The sequence below is a fragment of the Artemia franciscana genome, chromosome 14 (genome assembly GCF_032884065.1).
Source record: "Artemia franciscana chromosome 14, ASM3288406v1, whole genome shotgun sequence".
NCBI lineage: Eukaryota > Metazoa > Arthropoda > Branchiopoda > Anostraca > Artemiidae > Artemia > Artemia franciscana.
In genome coordinates, this window is record NC_088876.1 from 17881416 (window position 1) to 17901798 (window position 20383).

Genomic DNA, 20383 nt, shown 5'->3' on the forward strand with positions numbered 1-20383 from the left:
TTGCTCCCATGGGCTTGAGGGATAAACATCCTTCATATGCAGGATAATATCTGTCTATTTTAAGCCTTTTTATCGCCCATTAATCTCTTTTAAAAAAAGTTATTATTTATTTATTATTAATAAACTTTATACTGAAAGGTAAGACCATTCAGACTGTCCGAATTTCAACCAGTAAGGAGGCTGCCAACGTTCGATTCATCCGGATAAATTTTCTCATCACTTCGTGAAAAACTTGAAATTTGATGCCTCATGTCTCTATTCGCTACATTCTGCTAAGAAAAAGTGAGAAAAAACCAATCCTATCGAGTAAAATGTAAATTGAAAACTATCCACCCAGCTTTTTACTCTCTGTTTCAGACATTAAGTGCATACGTCTTTAAATTTTCTCAGATATCTCTTTCATTCGTGGTTCGGGACTTTCTCTCATCATGGGTAATGATTTTATTGATCGCCATTCTAGCTCAAGTGTTTGCCGTTGCAACGGAAAAGTAACGCGCAGGGAATTCTGGTGCCCTTGCGCTATCCTGTCTATCCTCAGTTCACAATCCATGAATATGAGTTCCATATCTTGTAACAAAGTTACTAAAAATGGGTACAAAAAGTGAAGGATGTTCATAGTTGAGTAGTGTACGGAATAATAGTGTAGTGAGCCATGTTTAATTTTGCCAGTAAAATTATGAACACCCTAATAGGAACTGAAGAGGGTGTACCACCACCAGGTGGCCCTGCTCCCTTAGCCAATGTTAGGCCACATGGGCCGCCTAGATTTGCAAGAACTCTGGGTCCACAATCTCAGTCACCCTTAGCAGCCTCACCTGGTCAATCTCAGAGACCTATAGGATCATCTGCTGATCCGAGATTCAGTCATGCTGGACCAAGGGGGCAACAAATAAGGATATCAGGATCACCAACGAACTTTCAAGGTAGTCAACATGGTCGCTTTCCTCGTCCAAGAGGCTCTGGCCCCTGGGCCGGACCTGGGGTTAGGATGCCTCCAGAAATGAGACCAGGCATGAACCCAAGACATGGTTTCGGACCCAGAGGTCCTGGGCCACGATTTCCGGGTCAGGCTGGAAACTTTTCCCCTAGAGGGCCACACCAAATCCGAGAATTAAGTCCACGTCCTAGACTTGGAAATTCAGGAGTGATGCAGCAACAGCAAGCAGGTTTTGGTAAGTCAGTCAATAATATAGCAAAAGAAATTAAAACGAATTAATAAATGAAACATAAGAGTGACAGAGAGTAATATGAATGGTCAATTCTAACTTAAAAAAATAATTAAGATTGCTGTGAAAGAATGTTTGAAATCTAAAATGAAGAGAAATAACCAGGGACAAGAATTGAAAGTTTTATTCTTGAAATTTTTTTATTTATAATTTTTTCTGAAACAAAGCCAAGGGAAAGCAGTAACAAAACAAGTACCCTTTGAAGCAACAAAATTAAATTCAAAGTCTTAGGAGCATTTTTTTTTCCAAAAAAATCTCGACTTCTTCCTAGTAAGCTTGATTATAGTATTTTCATTGGTTAATTTTTTGTTAGTATAGTTGACATTACGGCACATAAAAAAAATACACTGTCCAAAATTTCTTTACATATATCATTACGGCACATAAAAATTAAATTATAAAGGATGGATAATGAAGAATTAAGTATCTTTTTAAGCAGAATAAATTGCAAGTCACAGATGTGTTTATTAAGAAGTTGTATGTTTTTTTCTTGGAAGCTCAATTAGTATTTTTAGTCATTAGTAATACATAAATTATGTTTTCAATTATATTAACTCAAACATCCCTGAGCCGATAGGGTAAGAGGGACCGAATGCAAAAGGAATAATCAAAATAAATATTAGATTCATAGAAAACGAAGCCCACTCTTGCTAAAACGAAATTCACGGGACCACGATTTTCTTCGAGTTACATATAGCTCGGCTTATGCGTAGAGCTCGAGCTATAAAGGTCATTGCATAAAATTCGACTCGCAAAGGTAACGAGTTATAGAGGTAAGCCAAGCAAAAATTCGAGTTACAGAGGTACAAAATTGCTAAATTTACAACCTACAGCCACTATACAGTTAATAATAACTCTATAAGTGTATTAGTTAAAAAAACTATTTCCTCAAAATAAGTTTTTCAAAGAAAGGTAAAGAGCTCCATTAAGCCAAAAAAAGAGTGGAAATAAATTCAAATAATCTTCGAAGCAGAAAACTACCACAAATCACCATCAATATATAAATGAAAATCAAAACGAACCGAAAGTATGATAAATGACCAATTTAAACTCAAAACGAGAAACATTAACATGAGCAGGGCTGACAATCCCCATATCTTCTCTAGACCAGAACAGAATTTGCACTTTACTAAAAAAAAAAAAGAACAAACGTCCGTGCACCGTCAGTTTAACATACATACTTACATTTAATATACAGACATCTATTGCCTAAAGTTTTAATAATTTTTCATTAATTAAAGTAAGAAAAAAGTGAATACATTTCAAATGTTTTTGTTTTCAGTAGAGTGAAAATTATGCTCTGGTCTTGAAAAGGGATAGGGGTTGACAGCCCAACTCATGTTAGTTTTGCTTGTTGACTTTGCCTCGGATATTTATTGTAATTTCTGTTCGTTTTGAGTTTCATTTATTGATTAATGGTGACTTGTAATAGTTTTACGCATGGAAGACAATTTGACATTGTTTATTTTTAGTTTAATGGAGCTATTTACTTTTCTTTGTAAAACTGGTTTAATGGAAAAAGATTTTATATTAATTCTGTTCGTTTTTTATTGACATAATTTTTTTCATTGAATTTTTTTTTATCTCTTTTTGGTTTCTTTCTTCTATAAGAATCCATAGTTTCGCTTGCTATTTGCATGTTAGAGAAACTAATATTTATTAAAGTAAAAAAAAGTGAACACATTTGAAATGTAATTTGTTTTCAGTAAAGTCCAAATTTTGCCCAGGTATTGAAAATGAATAAGGGTCGACAGCCCAACTCATGTTAATTTTTGCTTGTTTTGAGTTTGCCTTGGTAATTTATTGTAATTTCTGTTCGCTTTGAATTTCAATCATTTATTAATGGTGGTTTGTGGTAGTTTTACGCTTGGAAGACTATTTGACTTTGTTTCTGGCCATTTTTAGTTCAATGGAGCTATTTACTTTTCTTTGAACAACTGTTTTTTTGGAAAAAGGTTTTTATATTAATTTCTATTTCTGTAATTTCTGAAGATATTTCTGTAGTTTCTGTTTAGGGATGTAGTCCTTTTGTTGAAAAAGACTATGCTATGGTGTTTATAGCTATTTAAAAAAAAAAAATCTTATTGTTCTAGTTAAATGCACATAGTGTTTCAGCAGTCGCTCTTAAGGGATTAGGACATAATTCAAACTTTAGCGTAAAGAGTGAGGTGTTGTGGACGAGTAACCCCCTCAAATACTTAATAATTTCTGATCGTTTTAATTTTTAATGTTGCTCCTTATTTTCAGCCTCCTCCCAAAAGATTGATTCTCTAGACAATTCAATCCTGGTGGAAATTTGCCCCGGACAATTACCATTAAATTTTGTACTACCTATTACGTATAAAATTACTTATTACGTATATGAGGGGGGTTACTTCTGTACAGCACCTCGCTCTTAACGCTAAAGTTTTATTGGCACTTAAAAAAACAACTTCTTATTGTTCTGTTTAAATGAACAGAGTGTTTCAGGAATCGTTCTTACACAATGGGGACATAATTCAAACTTAAGCGTAAAGAGCGGTATGTTGCGGAGGAGTAACCCCCTCATATACGTAATAGTTTTTGATCGTTTTAAGTTTTAATGTTGCTCCTTAGTTTCAGCTGAAAAACTTTTTCTTTTTATTTAATATCTGATTTTTTTCAAATAATGCCAGGAAATCTGGCTACTCCTCAACGAAAAATCCCTCCTTCCAAAGGATTTATTCTCTAGACAATTCGATCCTGGTGGAAATTTGCCCTGGACAATTACCCTTACATTACGTATTATTTAATACGTATAAAATTACTTATTATGTATTTGAGGGGGCTACTCCTCCACAACACCTCGCTCTTAACGATAAAGTTTTTTAGTACTTTAGAAAAAAGCTTCTTATTGTTCTAATTAAATGAATATAGTGTTTCAGCAGTCGTTCTCAAAGGATTGGGACAAAATTCAAACTTTAACGTAAAGAGCGAGGTGCTGTGGAGGAGTAACCCCCTCATATACGTAATAGTTTCTGATTGTTTTATGTTTTAATGTTGCTTCTCACTTTCAGCTGAATTTTTTTTATATATTGAGCATCTGATAGTTTTTCAAATAATACCAGGAAATCTGGCTACTACTCAACGGAAAAATCCCTCCTCCCAAAGTACCTGTTCTCTAGACAATTCAATCCTGGTAGAAATTTGCCCAGGACAATTACCCTTACATTATGTATCACTTATCTATATATATAAAAATAAGTTGTCTGTGTGTCTGTGTTTCGAGTGACGTCATGTTTGTGTGTCGACTGACGTCATGTTTGTCGACTGACGAAATTACAGACCGGGACATCGGGACACAAATGACGACCGGGACACCGGGACATCTATATATATTGGTGGGGGCGCTTCGCCCCCCCCCCCAAGCCCCCCGCGCGCGTAAGTCGTTACGCGCCATATTAGTTACGCGCCATTGTAGTTGTGTCCCTGTGTACCGCCTATGAATATAGTTAGATTTATATATGTGTTTTGAACTACGTAAAACTTGCGAATATACAACATTCTTGGCTTTCCCATTGTCTGTGCATATACAAAGCCTTATGTACTAATAATGACGTCATATGCAAACGCTCTTTTTACAAACAAACAAACATGCATACACACAACTCGTTTTTATATAGATAGATAGATAGATATATGCAATACAAATTAACTGCGTAAAACTTGCGAATATACAACATTCTTCGCTGTCCAATTGTCGCTGCATATAAATAGATTGTCAGGTTTACCGACCCTCGAATATGCAACGTACAATTGTCCATGGGAAAAACAATCAGTATTAAGATCTATGCCACATTTTTCTAATGATTGACCTTGAGCTGTGTTGATGGTGATTGCAAATGCTAATCGAATTGGGAATTGCAATCTTTTAAATTGAAAAGGCATATCCGTTGGAATCATGGGAATGCGAGGAATACGAACAGCCTCACCCTCAAAAGGCCCTGTCAAGATTGTGGCCTCTATTACGTTTTCCATTGTTTTTTTTTACGGCAAGTCGCGTGCCATTGCAAAGCTTTGGTGGGTTGATATTTCTTAACAGTATTATTGGTACGCCTATTTTTAGTTGTAGCACGTGTGGTGGAAACCCTGAAAGATCCACGGAATTTAAAAATTCAGATGGATAATTAACCGCCTCATTTGGTTCCAAAACTTTGTCGACTGATTTGTAAAAGACTGCCTGGTCTCGAATCTTGGTCAAAACAATATTGTTGATTTCGTGGACGTCTATATTTTTGGGTGCAAGAATCGCTCTTTCACTTTTATTATTTTCATAATTGTTTAGAATATTCGAAAATACTTTTTCAATCAATTCATTTTTGGACGTTACTAAATTACAGAATTCAGCAGGTAGTTGAATACGTCCTGAAATTGAGTCTACTGGGAGCTTTCCGTTTCCAATTGCCAGCAATTGATCTGAAAATGTTTGACCAGAGTCATCGTTTTGCAATCGGACACGCATATTTGTAGTTAATTTTAATGTTTTTACGTGTGCCCATAAATTAGAATTTTTCAGGCAAGCATTCATTTCGTCTGCAGGGGCCGATCTAGGCATTATAGGTAATGTTTGCCTGAAATCTCCCGCAAGTAATATTAATGTGCTGCCAAAGGGTTTCGAATTCCCTCGCAAATCTTTAAAACATTGATCCAGAGCCTCGAGCGATTTTTTATGTGCCATTGTGCACTCGTCTCAAATAATAAGTTTGCATTGCTGCTATACTTTACCCAGCCCAGATGATTTGGAAATATTGCACGTGGGAGTTTCTGTTGAATGCAAATTCAGAGGCAATTTCAAAGCGGAATGAGTAGTTCTTCCCTCAGGAAGCAACGTTGCGGCTATTCCGGACGACGCAATTGCCAACGCTATATCATTTTTTGATCGGATTGATGCCAGAATCAGTTTTATCACAAACGTTTTACCAGTACCTCCTGGCGCATCCAAAAAGAAAATTTCTCCAACGTTGTTATCGACACAATGCATTATCGTATCATAAATGTCTTTTTGTTCCGACGTTAACTTGGAAATGTTATTTTGTACATACGACAATAGATCACTCGTGCTGTAACTTTGTTCACGATCCAATTCTACACATGTCGAAACAGCAGTGGTACGATTAGGTGAACGCATTCCCAAACCCTGAAGAGGTTTGTTTGCCATACATACGCACAAATCTTCTATAATAACTCAACTGTAGTTATAAATTTCTAATGTAAAATCAATATCTGACGTCTCTAACCGTTTTCGATGGAGTATATCTTCGGACATTTTTGATTTATATTTTTCCAATAACTCTGTAGGAGCTGATGGAGAGCAAGTTGTTAATATGATGCCAAACAATGCACGAATTTGACTTGGAGTTGACGTTTCGCACGCGTCATTGATGCAGTTATCCAAGTGTTGGTCATTCTCCAATAAATTCAGAGCTTGACATGCACTACGGTAAGTGTCATGTATAGTACCGTTTACAGTTCTCAAATACTCAAAAGACGTCGGACCGGGTACATTCACCAAAAGCAGGCGTAGAAAGAAGCATTCATGTTGATTGGGGTGAACGGTGTGGAGGCTTCCTATCGTGGTATCTTTGAAGATGGTAGGTTGGCCGTCGACTGAATTACCCTGTTTTCGACGTTCAAATACTTTATTTTTAGTATTCCACGTGTAATACGAAGGCACTTCAGTATACAGCAGTTTTTTTGCAAAAGAATCATTTTTGCATAGCGAAAAGAAAGCAGTTAACTTTGTATCCGGTGGATTCAGGGCTCTTTGTTGCACGTTGGATCCCGAAAAATAAACACGTTGACCATTCTGTAAATGTGCCGCTAAGTGAACAACAGCTGGACTACGTTCATGTATCGGAAATGAAATAATTCGCCAAACAGCTTCATTACTGCTTATGTATCTTCAGCCTGATATTCTACGATTTCGTCGATATCTTTGATTTCGGACTGCAAGCCAAAAACTGCCATGTCACTGCCTTTGTTGACGTATTTACATATGTATTTGATTGCCTTTACGGAGTTACAGTATTCAACGTTTATGTGTGCATTAAATGATTTTGATAATAATGGGGAATATGCAACAACCCACTGGTTATCTACTTCGATGGTGGTACCGTTACGCTTCTTTATTATTGCTGTTTTACCGCCATCTTCAGTAGATCTTCTTCTATATTGTGGGTAACCATCATTGCCAGTAATTGTGTTGGATACTAAAAGTCGAGGATATTGCTTCGTGCACCTTCCTTTGGCCATGCATGGTGAATTTTCGTTCAGTGCACCGCAAGGTCCATTTATTATATCTATATATATAAAAATAAGTTGTCTGTGTGTGGATCTGTGGATCTGTGGATCAGGTGACGTCATGTTTGTCCGCATATGACGTCTGAATTATTTCACACTAATACAAAAGAAGAAAAAAACTAAAAAAGGTAAAAACTACAAAAAAAACTAAAAAGAAAAAAAAACTAAAAAAGCTAAAAAACTAAAAAAAACTAAAAAAAGGTAAAAATCTAATAACTAAAAAAAAACTGAAAAAAATAAAAAAAGGCAAAAACTACAAAAAAAATAAAAACTAATAAAAAAACTAAAAAAGCTAAAAAACTAAAAAAACTAAAAAAACTAAAAAAAACTAAAAAAAGGTAAAAAACTAAAAAAACTAAAAACTAAAAAAGAAAAAAACTAAAAAAAAGGAAAAAACTGAAAAATAAAAGAGAAAAAGAAAACTAAAAAAATATGAATAAATATATATAAAAATAAGTTGTTTGTGGGTTATGTCTGTCTGTCTGTCTGTCGAGTGACGTCGTGTTTGTCCGCATATGACGTCTGAATTATTTCACACTAATACAAAAGAAGAAAAAAAACTAAAAAAGGTAAAAACTACAAAAAAAACTAAAAAGAAAAAAACTAAAAAAGCTAAAAAACTAAAAAAAACTAAAAAAAGGTAAAAAACTAAAAACTAAAAAAAACTGAAAAAACTAAAAAAAGGCAAAAACTAAAAAAAAAATAAAAACTAATAAAAAAACTAAAAAAGCTAAAAAACTAAAAAAACTAAAAAAACTAAAAAAAAGGTAAAAAACAAAAAAAACTAAAAACTAAAAAAGAAAAAACTAAAAAAAAGGAAAAAACTGAAAAATAAGAGAAAAAGAAAACTAAAAAAATATTAATAAATATAAAAAATATAAATATAAATATAATATAAATTAGCAATCAACAAAGCACCGAGACACAAATGACGACCGGGACACAGGGAGTATAAATGACGACCAGGACATAAGTAAAAAAAAAACTAAAAAAACTAAAAAAATGGTAAAAACTACAAAAAAACTAAAAACTAATAAAAAAACTAAAAAATCTAAAAATCTAAATAAACTAAAAAAGAAAAAAAAGAAAAAAGGAAAAAAATAAAGGAGAAAAACAAAACTAAAAAACGAATGTATATACAGACCGGGACACCGGGATACAAATGACGACCGGGACACAGGGAATATAAATGACGACCGGGACACAGGGACACAACTACAATGGGGACGCTGGGGGGCACAGGGGGATATAAATGACGACCGGGACACCGAGACACAAGGAATATAAATGACGCCCGGGACACTCAAAGAGAAATCACAGACTGGAACACCGGGACACAAATGACGACCGGGACACAGGGAATATAAATGACGACCGGGACACAGGGACATAACTACAAAGGGGACGCCGGGGTGCACAGGGGGATATATAAATGACGATGGCGACTCAGGGAATGGTCGATTAGCAATCACCATCAACAAAGCTCAAGGGCAATCATTAGAATCATGAGGTATAGATCTGAATACGGATTGTTTTCCCATGGACCATTATATGTTGCATGTTCAAGAGTCGGTAAACCTGACAATCTATTTATATGCACAGACAATGGGACAGCAAAGAATGTTGTATATTCGCAAGTTTTACGTAGTTAAAAACATATATATATATATATATATATATATATATATATATATATATATATATATATATCTATATATATAAAAATAAGTTGTCTGTGGATGGATGGATGGATGGATGTGTGGATGGATGTGTCAGGTGACGTCACCTGAAAAAACTGGATTAGGTGACGTCAAAACTGAAAAAACTAAAAAAAGGCAAAAACTACAAAAAAAACTAAAAACTAATAAAAAAAATAAAAAAGCTAAAAAACTAAAAAAACTATAAAGGTAAAAACCAATAAAAAACTAAAAAAAAAACTGAAAAAACTAAAAAAAGGCAAAAACTACAAAAAAAAACTAAAAACTAATAAAAAAAGTAAAAAAGCTAAAAAACTAAAAAAACTAAAAAAACTAAAAAAAGGTAAAAAACTAAAAAAAATAAAAAATAAAAAAAAACTAAAAAAAAGGAAAAAACTGAAAAATAAGCTAAAATAAAGGTAAAAACCAATAAAAAACTAAAAAAAAAAAGGAAAAAACTAATAAATGACGACACTCAAAGAGAAAGCGACCAGGACAAAAAACTAAAAAAAAAGGCAAAAACTACAAAAAAACTAAAAACTAATAAAAAAAATAAAAAAGCTAAAAAACTAAAAACACTAAAAAAAGGTAAAAAACTAAAAAAACTAAAAACTAAAAAAAAACTAAAAAAGGTAAAAACTAAAAGAACTAAAAAAGAAAAAAATAAATGACGACACTCAAAGAGAAAGCGACCAGGACAAAAGGAATGTTCGATTAGCAATCAACAAAGCACCGGGACACAGGGAGTATAAATGACGACCAGGACACAAGTAAAAAAAAAAATTAACAAAACTAAAAAGAAGGTAAAAACTACAAAAAAACTAAAAAGAAAAAAAAACTAAAAACTAATAAAAAAACTAAAAAATCTAAAAATCTAAATAAACTAAAAAAGAAAAAAAAAGGAAAAAAATAAAGGAGAAAAACAAAACTAAAAAACGAATGTATATACAGACCGGTACACCGGGATACAAATGACGACCGGGACACAGGGAATATAAATAACGACCGGGACACAGGGACACAACTACAACGGGGACACCGGGGGAAACAGGGGGATATAAATGACGACCGGGACAAAAAAACTAAAAAGAAATAAAAACTAAAAACTAATAAAAAAAACTAAAAAATCTAAAAATCTAAATAAGCTAAAAAAGAAAAAAAAAGGAAAAAAATAAAGGAGAAAAACAAAACTAAAAAACGAATGTATATACAGACCGGGACACCGGGATACAAATGATGACCGGGACCCGGGACACAGGGAATATAAATGACGACCGGGACACAGGGACACAACTACAACGGGGACACCGGGGGAAACAGGGGGATAACCTGACAATCTATTTATATGCAAAGACAATGGGACAGCAAAGAATGTTGTATATTCGCAAGTTTTACGTAGTTAAAACCATATATATATATATATATATCTATATTCACAGGTGGGACATAGGGACACAACTACAATGGCGCGTAACTATTATGGCGCGTAACGACTTACGCGCGCGGGGGGGCTTGGGGGGGGCGCGAAGCGCCCCCACCAACTAGGTGTTGGGGTGGCGCGAAGCGCCACCCCAACAGCTAGTATATATATATATATATATATATATATATCTATCTATATTCACAGGTGGGACATATATATATATATATATATATATATATATATATATATATATATATATATATATATATATATATATATATATATATATATATATCTATCTATATTCACAGGTGGGACATAGGGACACAACTACAATGGCGTAACTAATATGGCGCGTAACGACTTACGCGCGCGGGGGGGCTTGGGGGGGGCGCGAAGCGCCCCCACCAACTAGGTGTTGGGGTATTTCAGCGGAAATCACATCATCAATTTCGTTAGAAGTAATTTTATTATGTAGCCAAATTAGTATATGTGCGTGTGGCAAACCTCGTTTTTGCCATTCCACTGTGTACATCCAGCATCGCACTGACCCAAACACTTCAAGTTTTACTATGTAGTTTATCAGTGATTTCAACTTTTGCCGGAAGACACGGGCAGTAATGTCATGTCTATGAACCGCCGATTGTCCTTGAAGTAAAAGCTGCTGTATCTCGTCCCAAGATTGATTACATGTAAATGTAATAAATAAATCTGGAAGACCATAGAGACGAACATACGCAATAGCATCTTGAGAATATTCATGCATATGACGGGGACTGCCAGCATATGACGAAGGTAAAATCGTTAATCTTCGTTAATCGTTAATTTTTGTGGCATTACCGTCATTTACAACTGTATCTTGCAAATGAATGTATTGTTCAGAGCGGAGCTTGGTCTGATTCAAACGGACATATAGCAAACGTTCTGATTCAATTTTTGCATACACATCAACGACGTATTGGTGAAACAATTGACGGCATTTTAAAATATAATTGTCTTCATCCTGCCGAATCATTAGTCTATAGGAATAATAATGCATTGCACTGCATTTCTTATTCATTTCTTTGTTAGTGGCTGGATTCATCAATTTAATATTAAAGTGATAGCCGTCGGCTCCATCCCAAAAAATGATAGGATATTGTGGGGCATCGTAGCATCGATGAGTTTCAGCAATTCTTACCAACTGAGCGTTTTGCTTATGAAGAATAATATCTCGAGGTAAAAACTGATCACCGACCATAACGTTTGCGACTTCGTCGATAGTTGGAGCATTGTATCTACGCACATGTTGGCCAGGAGGCGTTTTGTCAGCGGAAATAACAATTCTATGCGTATCAATAGGCATCAAATCGATGGCTGTTTTGAACAGACGCACTAAATTATTATTTTTGTGGAAAAGATGTTGCAATTGGGAAACGATTGTCCTTTCAACGTTGGGAGAAATTTCGCAACGTGTATTCAATTAAGAATTTCTATCACTGATGAAGTACAATAGTAAAAAATATTGATTCTCGCCTGAGAATGGTAGAAGGGACCCTGCTCTATGATAAATTTGCCCTTTTACTTTGAAAGTAGGCATAAATTGATCTTGATTTTCGATTTGGGCACCAAACGACGTCATTTGGAAACATGAGTTATATTTTCTGATGTTTGATAAAAAACGCTTAGATTCTGACGTAGTTCCAGTAAGCAAAGTCTTCAATGGACCTGGGGGTGCAGCCAGTGGAGGAAATTTAACTTTTCCTGAGGCGCAACACATTCCCATTGTTTCACCATTAAATTTCAAGGCCTTGCAGTAGGGACAAATTTTAGACACAATCCCGATTTGAACACATCTACTATAATCATCGACTGGGCTGTACCTGAATGCCATGCGATAATTTTCACGTTGCTCTTGTGATTCCTCGGCACGCTTTATATATATATATATATATATATATATATATATATATATATATATATATATATATATATATATATATATATATATATATATATATATATATATATATATTTAACTGCGTAAAACATGCAAATATACAACTTTCTTTGCTGTCCCATTGTCTGTCCATATAAATAGATTGTCAGGTTTACCAACTCTTGAACATGCAACATAATAATTGTCGATGGAAAAACAATCCGTTTTCAGATCCGTACCGCTTTTTTCTAACGATTGCCCTTGAGCTTTGTTGATGGTGGTTGCTAATCGAACATTCCCTGTGTCCCCGTCGTCATTTATATATCTCCCTGTGCCCCTGGCGTCCCCGTTGTAGTTGTGTCCCTGTGTCCTGGTCGTCATTTATATTCCCTGTGTCCCGGTCGTCATTTGTGTCCTGGTATCCCAGTCTGTAATCTCTCTTTGAGTGTCCCGGTCGTCATTTATATTCCCTCTGTCCCGATGTCCCGGTCGTCGTTTGTGTGCCGGTCTGTAATTTCTCTTTGAGTGTCCCGGTCGTCATTTATATTCCCTGTGTCCTGGTCGTCATTTGTGTCCCGGTGTCACGATCTGTAGTGTCATCTTATAATGACGTCATATACAAAGCCTTATATACTTATAATGACGTCAAATGCAAACCCACAAACAAACAAACCTGCATATATACAACTTATTTTTATATATATAGATACAGTTTCTTCTTTATTTTTTTTCGTTTTTAGTTTTTTCTTTTTTTAAGTTTCTTCTTTTTAGTGATTTGTTTTCTTCAATTTGTCAATGTTCATTCTAACATTGACACTTGGAAAAATCTTTACGTGCCAAGCATGCTAAAGCTCCAACAATTTATGTTAAACCTCAAACTTGGGGTATCTGTTTTAAGGTTTTCGAATTACTTTAATCTATTTTCAAAATATTTTGAAATATTTGTGCATTTCCCAGTTTTTTTTTAGTTTTTTCTTTTTTTTAGTTCTTTAGCTTTTTTTATTTTTTTTTCTTTTTAGTTTTTATATTTTTATTTTTTAGTTTTTTATTTTATTATTTTAGTTTTATATTTAGTTTTTTATTTTTTTACGTTTTTTCTTTTTAGGTTTTTTCTTTTTTTAATTTTTTAATTTTTATTTTTTAGTTTTTTCTTTTTAGTTTTTTTTTAGTTTTTTACCATTTTTCTTTTTTCGAATTACTTTAATCTATTGTCAAAATATTTCGAAATATTTATGCAATTTCCAGTTTTTACATTCTAGTTTGTTTTCTTTTATATATATATAGAAGATATAATCTGGCGTAACAGACATAGTGTAAGAGACATAACAGACAGACAACTTATTTTATATATATACTAGCTGTTGGGGTGGCGCTTCGCGCCACCCCAACACCTAGTTGGTGGGACGCTTTGCGCCCCCCCAAGCCCCCCCGCGCGCGTAAGTCGTTACGCGCCATATTAGTTACGCGCCATTGTAGTTGTGTCCCCGTGTCCCACCTGTGAATAGAGATAGATATAAATATATGTTTTTAACTACGTAAAACATGCGAATATACAACATTCTTCGCTGTCCCATTGTCTGTGCATATAAATAGATTGTCAGGTTTACTGACTCTTGAACATGCAACATATCATTGTCCATGGGAAAAACAATCCGTATTCAGATCTATACCTCATTATTCTAATGATGTGTCCCTGTGTCCCGGTCGTCATTTATATTCCCTGTATCTCGGTCGTCATTTGTGTCCCGGTGTCCCAGTTTGTAATTTCTCTTTGAGTGTCCCGGTCGTCATTTATATTCCCTGTGTCCCGGTCGTCATTTGTGTCCCGGTGTCCCGGTCTGTAATTTCTATTCGAACAATCCCTGTGTCCCGGTCGTCATTTATATATCCCGCCTGTGCCCCCGGCGTCCCCGTTGTAGTTGTGTCCCTGTGTCGTCATTTATATTCCCTGTGTCCCGGTCGTGATTTGTGTCCGGGTGTCCCAGTCTGTAATTTCTCTTTGAGGTTCCCGGTCGTCACTTATATTCCCTCTGTCTCGGTCGTCATTTGTGTCCCGGTCTGTAATTTCTCTTTGAGTGTTTTTTCTTTTTAGTTTTTTTTTAGTTTTTTACCTTTTTTCTTTTTTCAGTTTTCTTTTTCTTCTTTATTTTTCAGCGTCACTATGAAGTACATATCGACGAACCTTTGTTTTTTTAACTTAAATCTGCTAGGCATTGATGACCTTATCCAAGTCAAAATCCCAAACCCAATCATCATCGCTATCATTTTCAGTTTTGATATGTTTTGACTCTCGCTGTCCAGGTGGATTTTCATCTAACTGCGCGGTTTTGCGTTCTTTAGCCGCAAGCCTGTTTTCTTGCTGTTCTTGTGATTCCTCGGAACGCTTTCTTCTCTTACTTTCTCTATCAGCAGCAAGTTTTTTGGCATAAACTCTTTGAGCAGCTTCCTCGGCTGTTGCCATTGTAGGTTCTTCAGTCATTTTACAATTAAACATTTTTCCGTGAACAAATGTCTTAAATACCGTTAATGACGTCACCGTCAAAGCAAAAATGACGACAACTAATTTCATGACGTCAGTCAACACTGAAACATGACGTCACCTGATCCACAGACAGACACACAGACAGACAACTTATTTTTATATATAGATATAGATAGATATGGGTTTTTTATTCTGTACCAACTAATTTTCATTCTGTTGGAACTATTTTAGCATTGTGCTAAGTTTTTTTGTAGTTTGTAAGAGTTATTTCTGTTTTGTAGGGATTATTTTGGATTATCTATGAACTTTTTGTATTCTATAATCCGTATTTTGGGATTTCATAGAATTTTTTTGTTTCGTAGCAAGTATTTGGTTGTCTGCACCAAATATATTTCGTTGGATATTACTCAAGTTTCTTAGGGCCAAATCTTTGCACAACTAACACTCAAGGGTAGAGAGATCGATTGCGTAATCGATTTCTCTAGTCTTGAGTTACTTGTAGGTCAATCCCTAAGGCACTTGGAGGAGCTATGAACTCTTGCAACAGCCAAAGAAACTTTGAAGAAAACATTTGAAAAAGTGAAAAAAACAAGCCCTTATTACGTAACAAACAGGTTTTCTATTCCGTTACAGGTGCACTGAAGAATTTCGTAAGACCCAGATGCGCGTAATAGCGTCTTGAGGGATTAGTAGTTATAGTACACCGTCTATGGGCCATTTTAAAATTGTTGAGGCCTTACTACTGAGGCCTGAATCTAGTGGCTCTAGTGGTTTCTTTAGCAAGCTTAAATCTGTTTCTGCGCGAACATTGTTTAGTAAGTTTAAGAAAATTCTTTTTCATGGAAATTTTTTTCCCTAGTGTGTACCTCAGAAAGTTTACTCAAATGGAAGTCCAAATCGGAGTCTTCTACGTCTAATTGAGATCAAGTAAATTCAAGACCACATTAGTTCTGAGGAGTTTGGCCTCATAAACTGAAAACATTTATAATGGATGAGATAGAGTGATTCTTTACGACATTCAATGGCCTTACGATTAGAAATGGATTTAAAAATCTTAGACTCAAATGCAAATTCAAGGAACGTAGCCCATCAATGGTTGGGCAACGACATTGAAAATTTTTGAACTACTAAGGATTTCTTCCTAGTTTTGTGTTTAAAATGCTGGTAAAAAAGCATCAGTCATAACAAACAATATCGACTAGATTATGCAACATGGTTTTATGCCTAATAAACTTTAAACTTTGGTTGGTTTTGTAAAGGTATTAGGAATAAAATGATTAACTGGTCATATTCGAGCTTCTATTTATGCTAGTAATGTGGCAGAAATCGATAAATTAGAGTTGTGCAACAGTTTGAAAATTCAAACATATGCATGGTATTTGAAAAAAAATGAAATGAGAAGATGTCGAACCTTTAACTTCTGCCTGCTAAAACTATTGTAACATAGGAAATACTATAGAAATTACTGGCATCATATATGTAAAACTTTTTCAGGACCACAGACGAATCCACATCAGTTAAATGTAACTGCCACAAATAACGATCAAACTGTGGTTCCTGATGTTGACTTAAGTCGTCTCAATCCAGAAGAAAGAGCAGTGATTGAGAATGTTACAGCAAAAGCTGGACAGGAACAGCATCAAGAGGGCAGTAATCCAAGGTAATTTCCACCTTTTGTTTCCAGCTAAGACTGCCAGTGTAAGACGTCCAGCCCAACGGTCTCGCGATATTTGCACTTTTCAAGCACTTTCCATTGTCCATAGAAATTATCGGCTCCAAGCTCACAGTATCCTATGGTGTTTTCTAGCAACCAAGTACTGGCTGATTCTGTGTATTCATATCTATTTTCTTTTTAAATATAGAGTTCGAAATTGTGATCCCTTTTATATATATGTTGTGTTGACGGCTTTTATTTTTGGTTTTTCTGTTTTTCATAGATTTTTATTTTATTTTCAAACCTTCGTTAAGCACTGATGACTATTTAACAGAGTTGTTTTCCAAGATATCTTTATTCTTCCTATTTTTTTTACCCATGACTTCATGTTAATCAATTAATCAATTCCAGAGTATAGTACTTATTAACATTTACCGCAGCGCCGTGGCTATATTGCTCACATTCAACCTTGAACGACTCAAGTTCAAACAAGTCGGCGGTAACGATGGATTTAATCCGATGAAGGCCCCAGAGATTTTTGTTGTCCTTTTCAGCAGCTTCTTTTTATCACATAAGTAAGCAAAAACTGAATTTAAAGATTTTTCTATTTCCGGTTTACATGATACAAGCTGTCCTATCTATAGGACATTTGGCTTTTGTGGAATCAAAATATAATCGATTTCATCAATTATATTTTTAGCGCCAAACATTTAATTAAATGCATTACAATACCAAAAAAATAGTGTGGTAAGACGCAAAACAGCCAGTACACAGGGTGACGTCATAACTCTCACAGTAGGTCATTGTTTTGTTTGTTGTTGTTTTTTTGCAGTTTTCGTCTTGGCATCATAGCTGTTTTTTTCGGCTTCAATAGGAAGGGTCATGTTATATCATATATTTTTTTTTCGTAAGCCGGTCCCGAAGAAATCCTTTTGTAACCCTTCCCCCGGAAAAAATCGTGGATACGACCCGGGAGGTGTTCCAGTGTGTAGATAGTTTGTGGTTTCCACTCGATCATATGCCTCCTCTTCCGTCCCTATCCCTGGATGAGAAACCCTGCTGGAGTGACCTCATACTGGCATTAAGGGGACCTTTCAAGACTTCGTCTAACAAGAGGCAAGACTTCAAACGACATTGCCCGGTGGCCATGAGGAGTGAAGTTGGCTTAAAGAAATATACCGGTAAACGCCGAAGTATTGCACCAGATTTCAATTAATAATAGTTCTTCTGCATTTCTTCCAGTGTGCTTTGTTATGCTTAAGAGCTTCTTGCAAGCTAAACTGTTATTATGGGCTGTGCCCTTCCTCTCTTGTAGGATAGTATTTGCAGGCTGGGATATATAATGAAGTAGAGGAAAAGGCTTGATACTTGTTATGTAGAACGTCGACTCTTGCTGGTAGGAGAGCATGGTGAAATATAGAAAACAGCCCAGACGAGCCCAAGAAAGAAGACGAGCCCAGGATTGCAAACTCTCTATAAAATATGAGGTCCTAGAGCAGTTCTTGCTGTCCAAATTTAAACGAGCCTATATACTTTGTGCAAACCTGAGAACTGAGGAGAATCATTAGCCCCTGACTTTGACTGGAGGGACCCATTACTTTTTTTGACGCCATAAAAATTCAATGATTTAAGTCATATGAAAACTTCGACACGGGATTTTAAAAGACAGCTATTAAATTTAAATTTTAACGGCAAATTAAAACTTTGTTGTACTCATCAACTCAGTTTCAGTCACTTCTCGCCAACGGCTCTGAAACACGAATTGGATGATACTTTCTAACTTCATGATAAAAAAGTGCAAAATATCAGCTATAACGGTACATGCCTCTGTAGGACAGAAAGGTGGAGACAGTAGGGATTTATTGATTCTGCTTACAGTTAGATGAGCAAATGGACAGGAGTCTAGGTAGGAATAGGGTATTTTATAAGGGAACTTAAATACACTGTTTGGTAAAGTTTTGGATAGATTTTATCCTGTCTTAAGTAGATTTACTGTATGGATGGCAAATATCAACAGTTATAGGCTGTTGCTATTTTGTAGCAGTGAAAACCACTATCTAGAAAAGATTAAAGTTGAAATTCATGGAGGGGAACTACCACCCATGTAGTTATTTGGAGAGGAATTTGCAATTATATAGACCAAATGCAGTAAAGTGCTGTCACCAGATATAGTAATCTGGGTGTTTTTTATTCACCAGATGTGCTGAAGTGGCTGTGGTAATCTGGCCTATGGATGGGGTTTTGCGTACTGTCTAAAGGTGACTAATACTAGGATAGCGTTTCCTCAGTGTTGACCTGGCTAATTATATGTGGTGTGTCTACTGGCATGGATGAGAAGCTTAAATAATTCTATAGAGAGCCTGAATGTAAATGGAGTTACTTTTATTGGACATGACAGCAACGATACAAAGGTCTGGCTATATTTAGGCCATTGGGACTATTTGTCCCACAGGATACAAAGAACACTACGATAGTTAAAGTAACTTCGATTCCAAAGCAATCCTAAGAAAAATGGACCTTAGGTCTCCTGAGAAATATCTTAGACATAATAAACGTATCTTTTATGCCTTAAGGTCAAATGCACCTTTCCGGGCCACAAACGTACATGTGGAAGGAAGTGGTTATTTCTCAATATACCCGTATATTCTGGTTTTTCAAGACTTGTGGTTCTTTTATGACTTATTTTTTCATCTCTTCTCATAGTAAAATGGTATATTAGCTCCATAATGGTATTATAGCTCCATAATTCCAAGGTTGTATTTCTGTTGCGAAATCAACACTTTGGTTTTGTCCCGTTTTTTTCCTATGCCGCCGATGTTGGCTTATTCCTGGAAACTGGTAAGTGTCTAACCTGTGCGGTTTTTACTGAGAGTGGGGACCTCAGGCCGGATTGATGAATATGGCATTACATTTTGGAAAGCTCTGCAGAACTCTTGCCTGGGGCCAAAAAGGATGGTTTTTGCTTGTCCACGAGCCAGAGCCTATGGTGTGCGAAGTGAAGTGGAGTTATGTAGCCTATGTCAGAGAGGAGTATCTGAAGTTGTGCAGCCAAACTTTCGTTTCATCAAACCTTGTTTCTGCTTTCGAGTAGAAAGCTCCGTTCTAGCACGCAAGCAGGCAGGCACCACTTTAAAATCGAAGATAGACTAAAATCTATAAGTGTTACATATATGCGGCAGTTACCCGGCCCCACAGCCAATATATCTTCTTTGAGTGATAAATAGAAAAATTTACAGAAGCAAAAAAGCGGCATTTCCCCAAGCGTCCGAAAATGCTGCCGTGATTTTGGCTGGGTTTGTGATTTGTTTTTTTTTTCGGACTTGGGATTGAGGTAGAGAAATGTTATCAGATGGTACCTCTTAAACTCCAAAAGTTCTGTCATTGCTAAAGAAATTGGAGCTTATCCTTTGCTCCTTTCTAAGTGGTGACGTTAGAAAGTTGGCCTACGGCAAAAAAAATCAACTTTTGAACTAAGACAGATAGAATTTTTTTCGACGGCAATCCATAGCTCTTGATGAGCTGATCAAAGTATGTGTAATTCATTTTTTGATAGAAAAATTCCTTCATGAGATATACTAGTTTGAAAGTTTCAAGGGGTTGACAACTTCAGTAGTAGGGTACAGACTGAAACCAAAAATAACCCAATACCAATTGTGAGACATGTA

The 20383-nt window shown here is 35.6% G+C and overlaps 1 protein-coding gene across 1 annotated transcript in view; it reads left to right on the top strand.

Annotated features, from left to right (window-relative positions):
• LOC136035416 (uncharacterized) overlaps window positions 1-20383 on the top strand; it is a gene marked incomplete at its 3' end in the record, with an annotated part of 248773 nt that continues 228390 nt past the window's right edge. Inside the window, 2 exon segments of the mRNA XM_065717209.1 lie at window positions 1-1172; window positions 16559-16724. Of these exon segments, the coding sequence (XP_065573281.1) occupies window positions 653-1172; window positions 16559-16724 (686 nt within the window). The 5' untranslated portion in view covers window positions 1-652.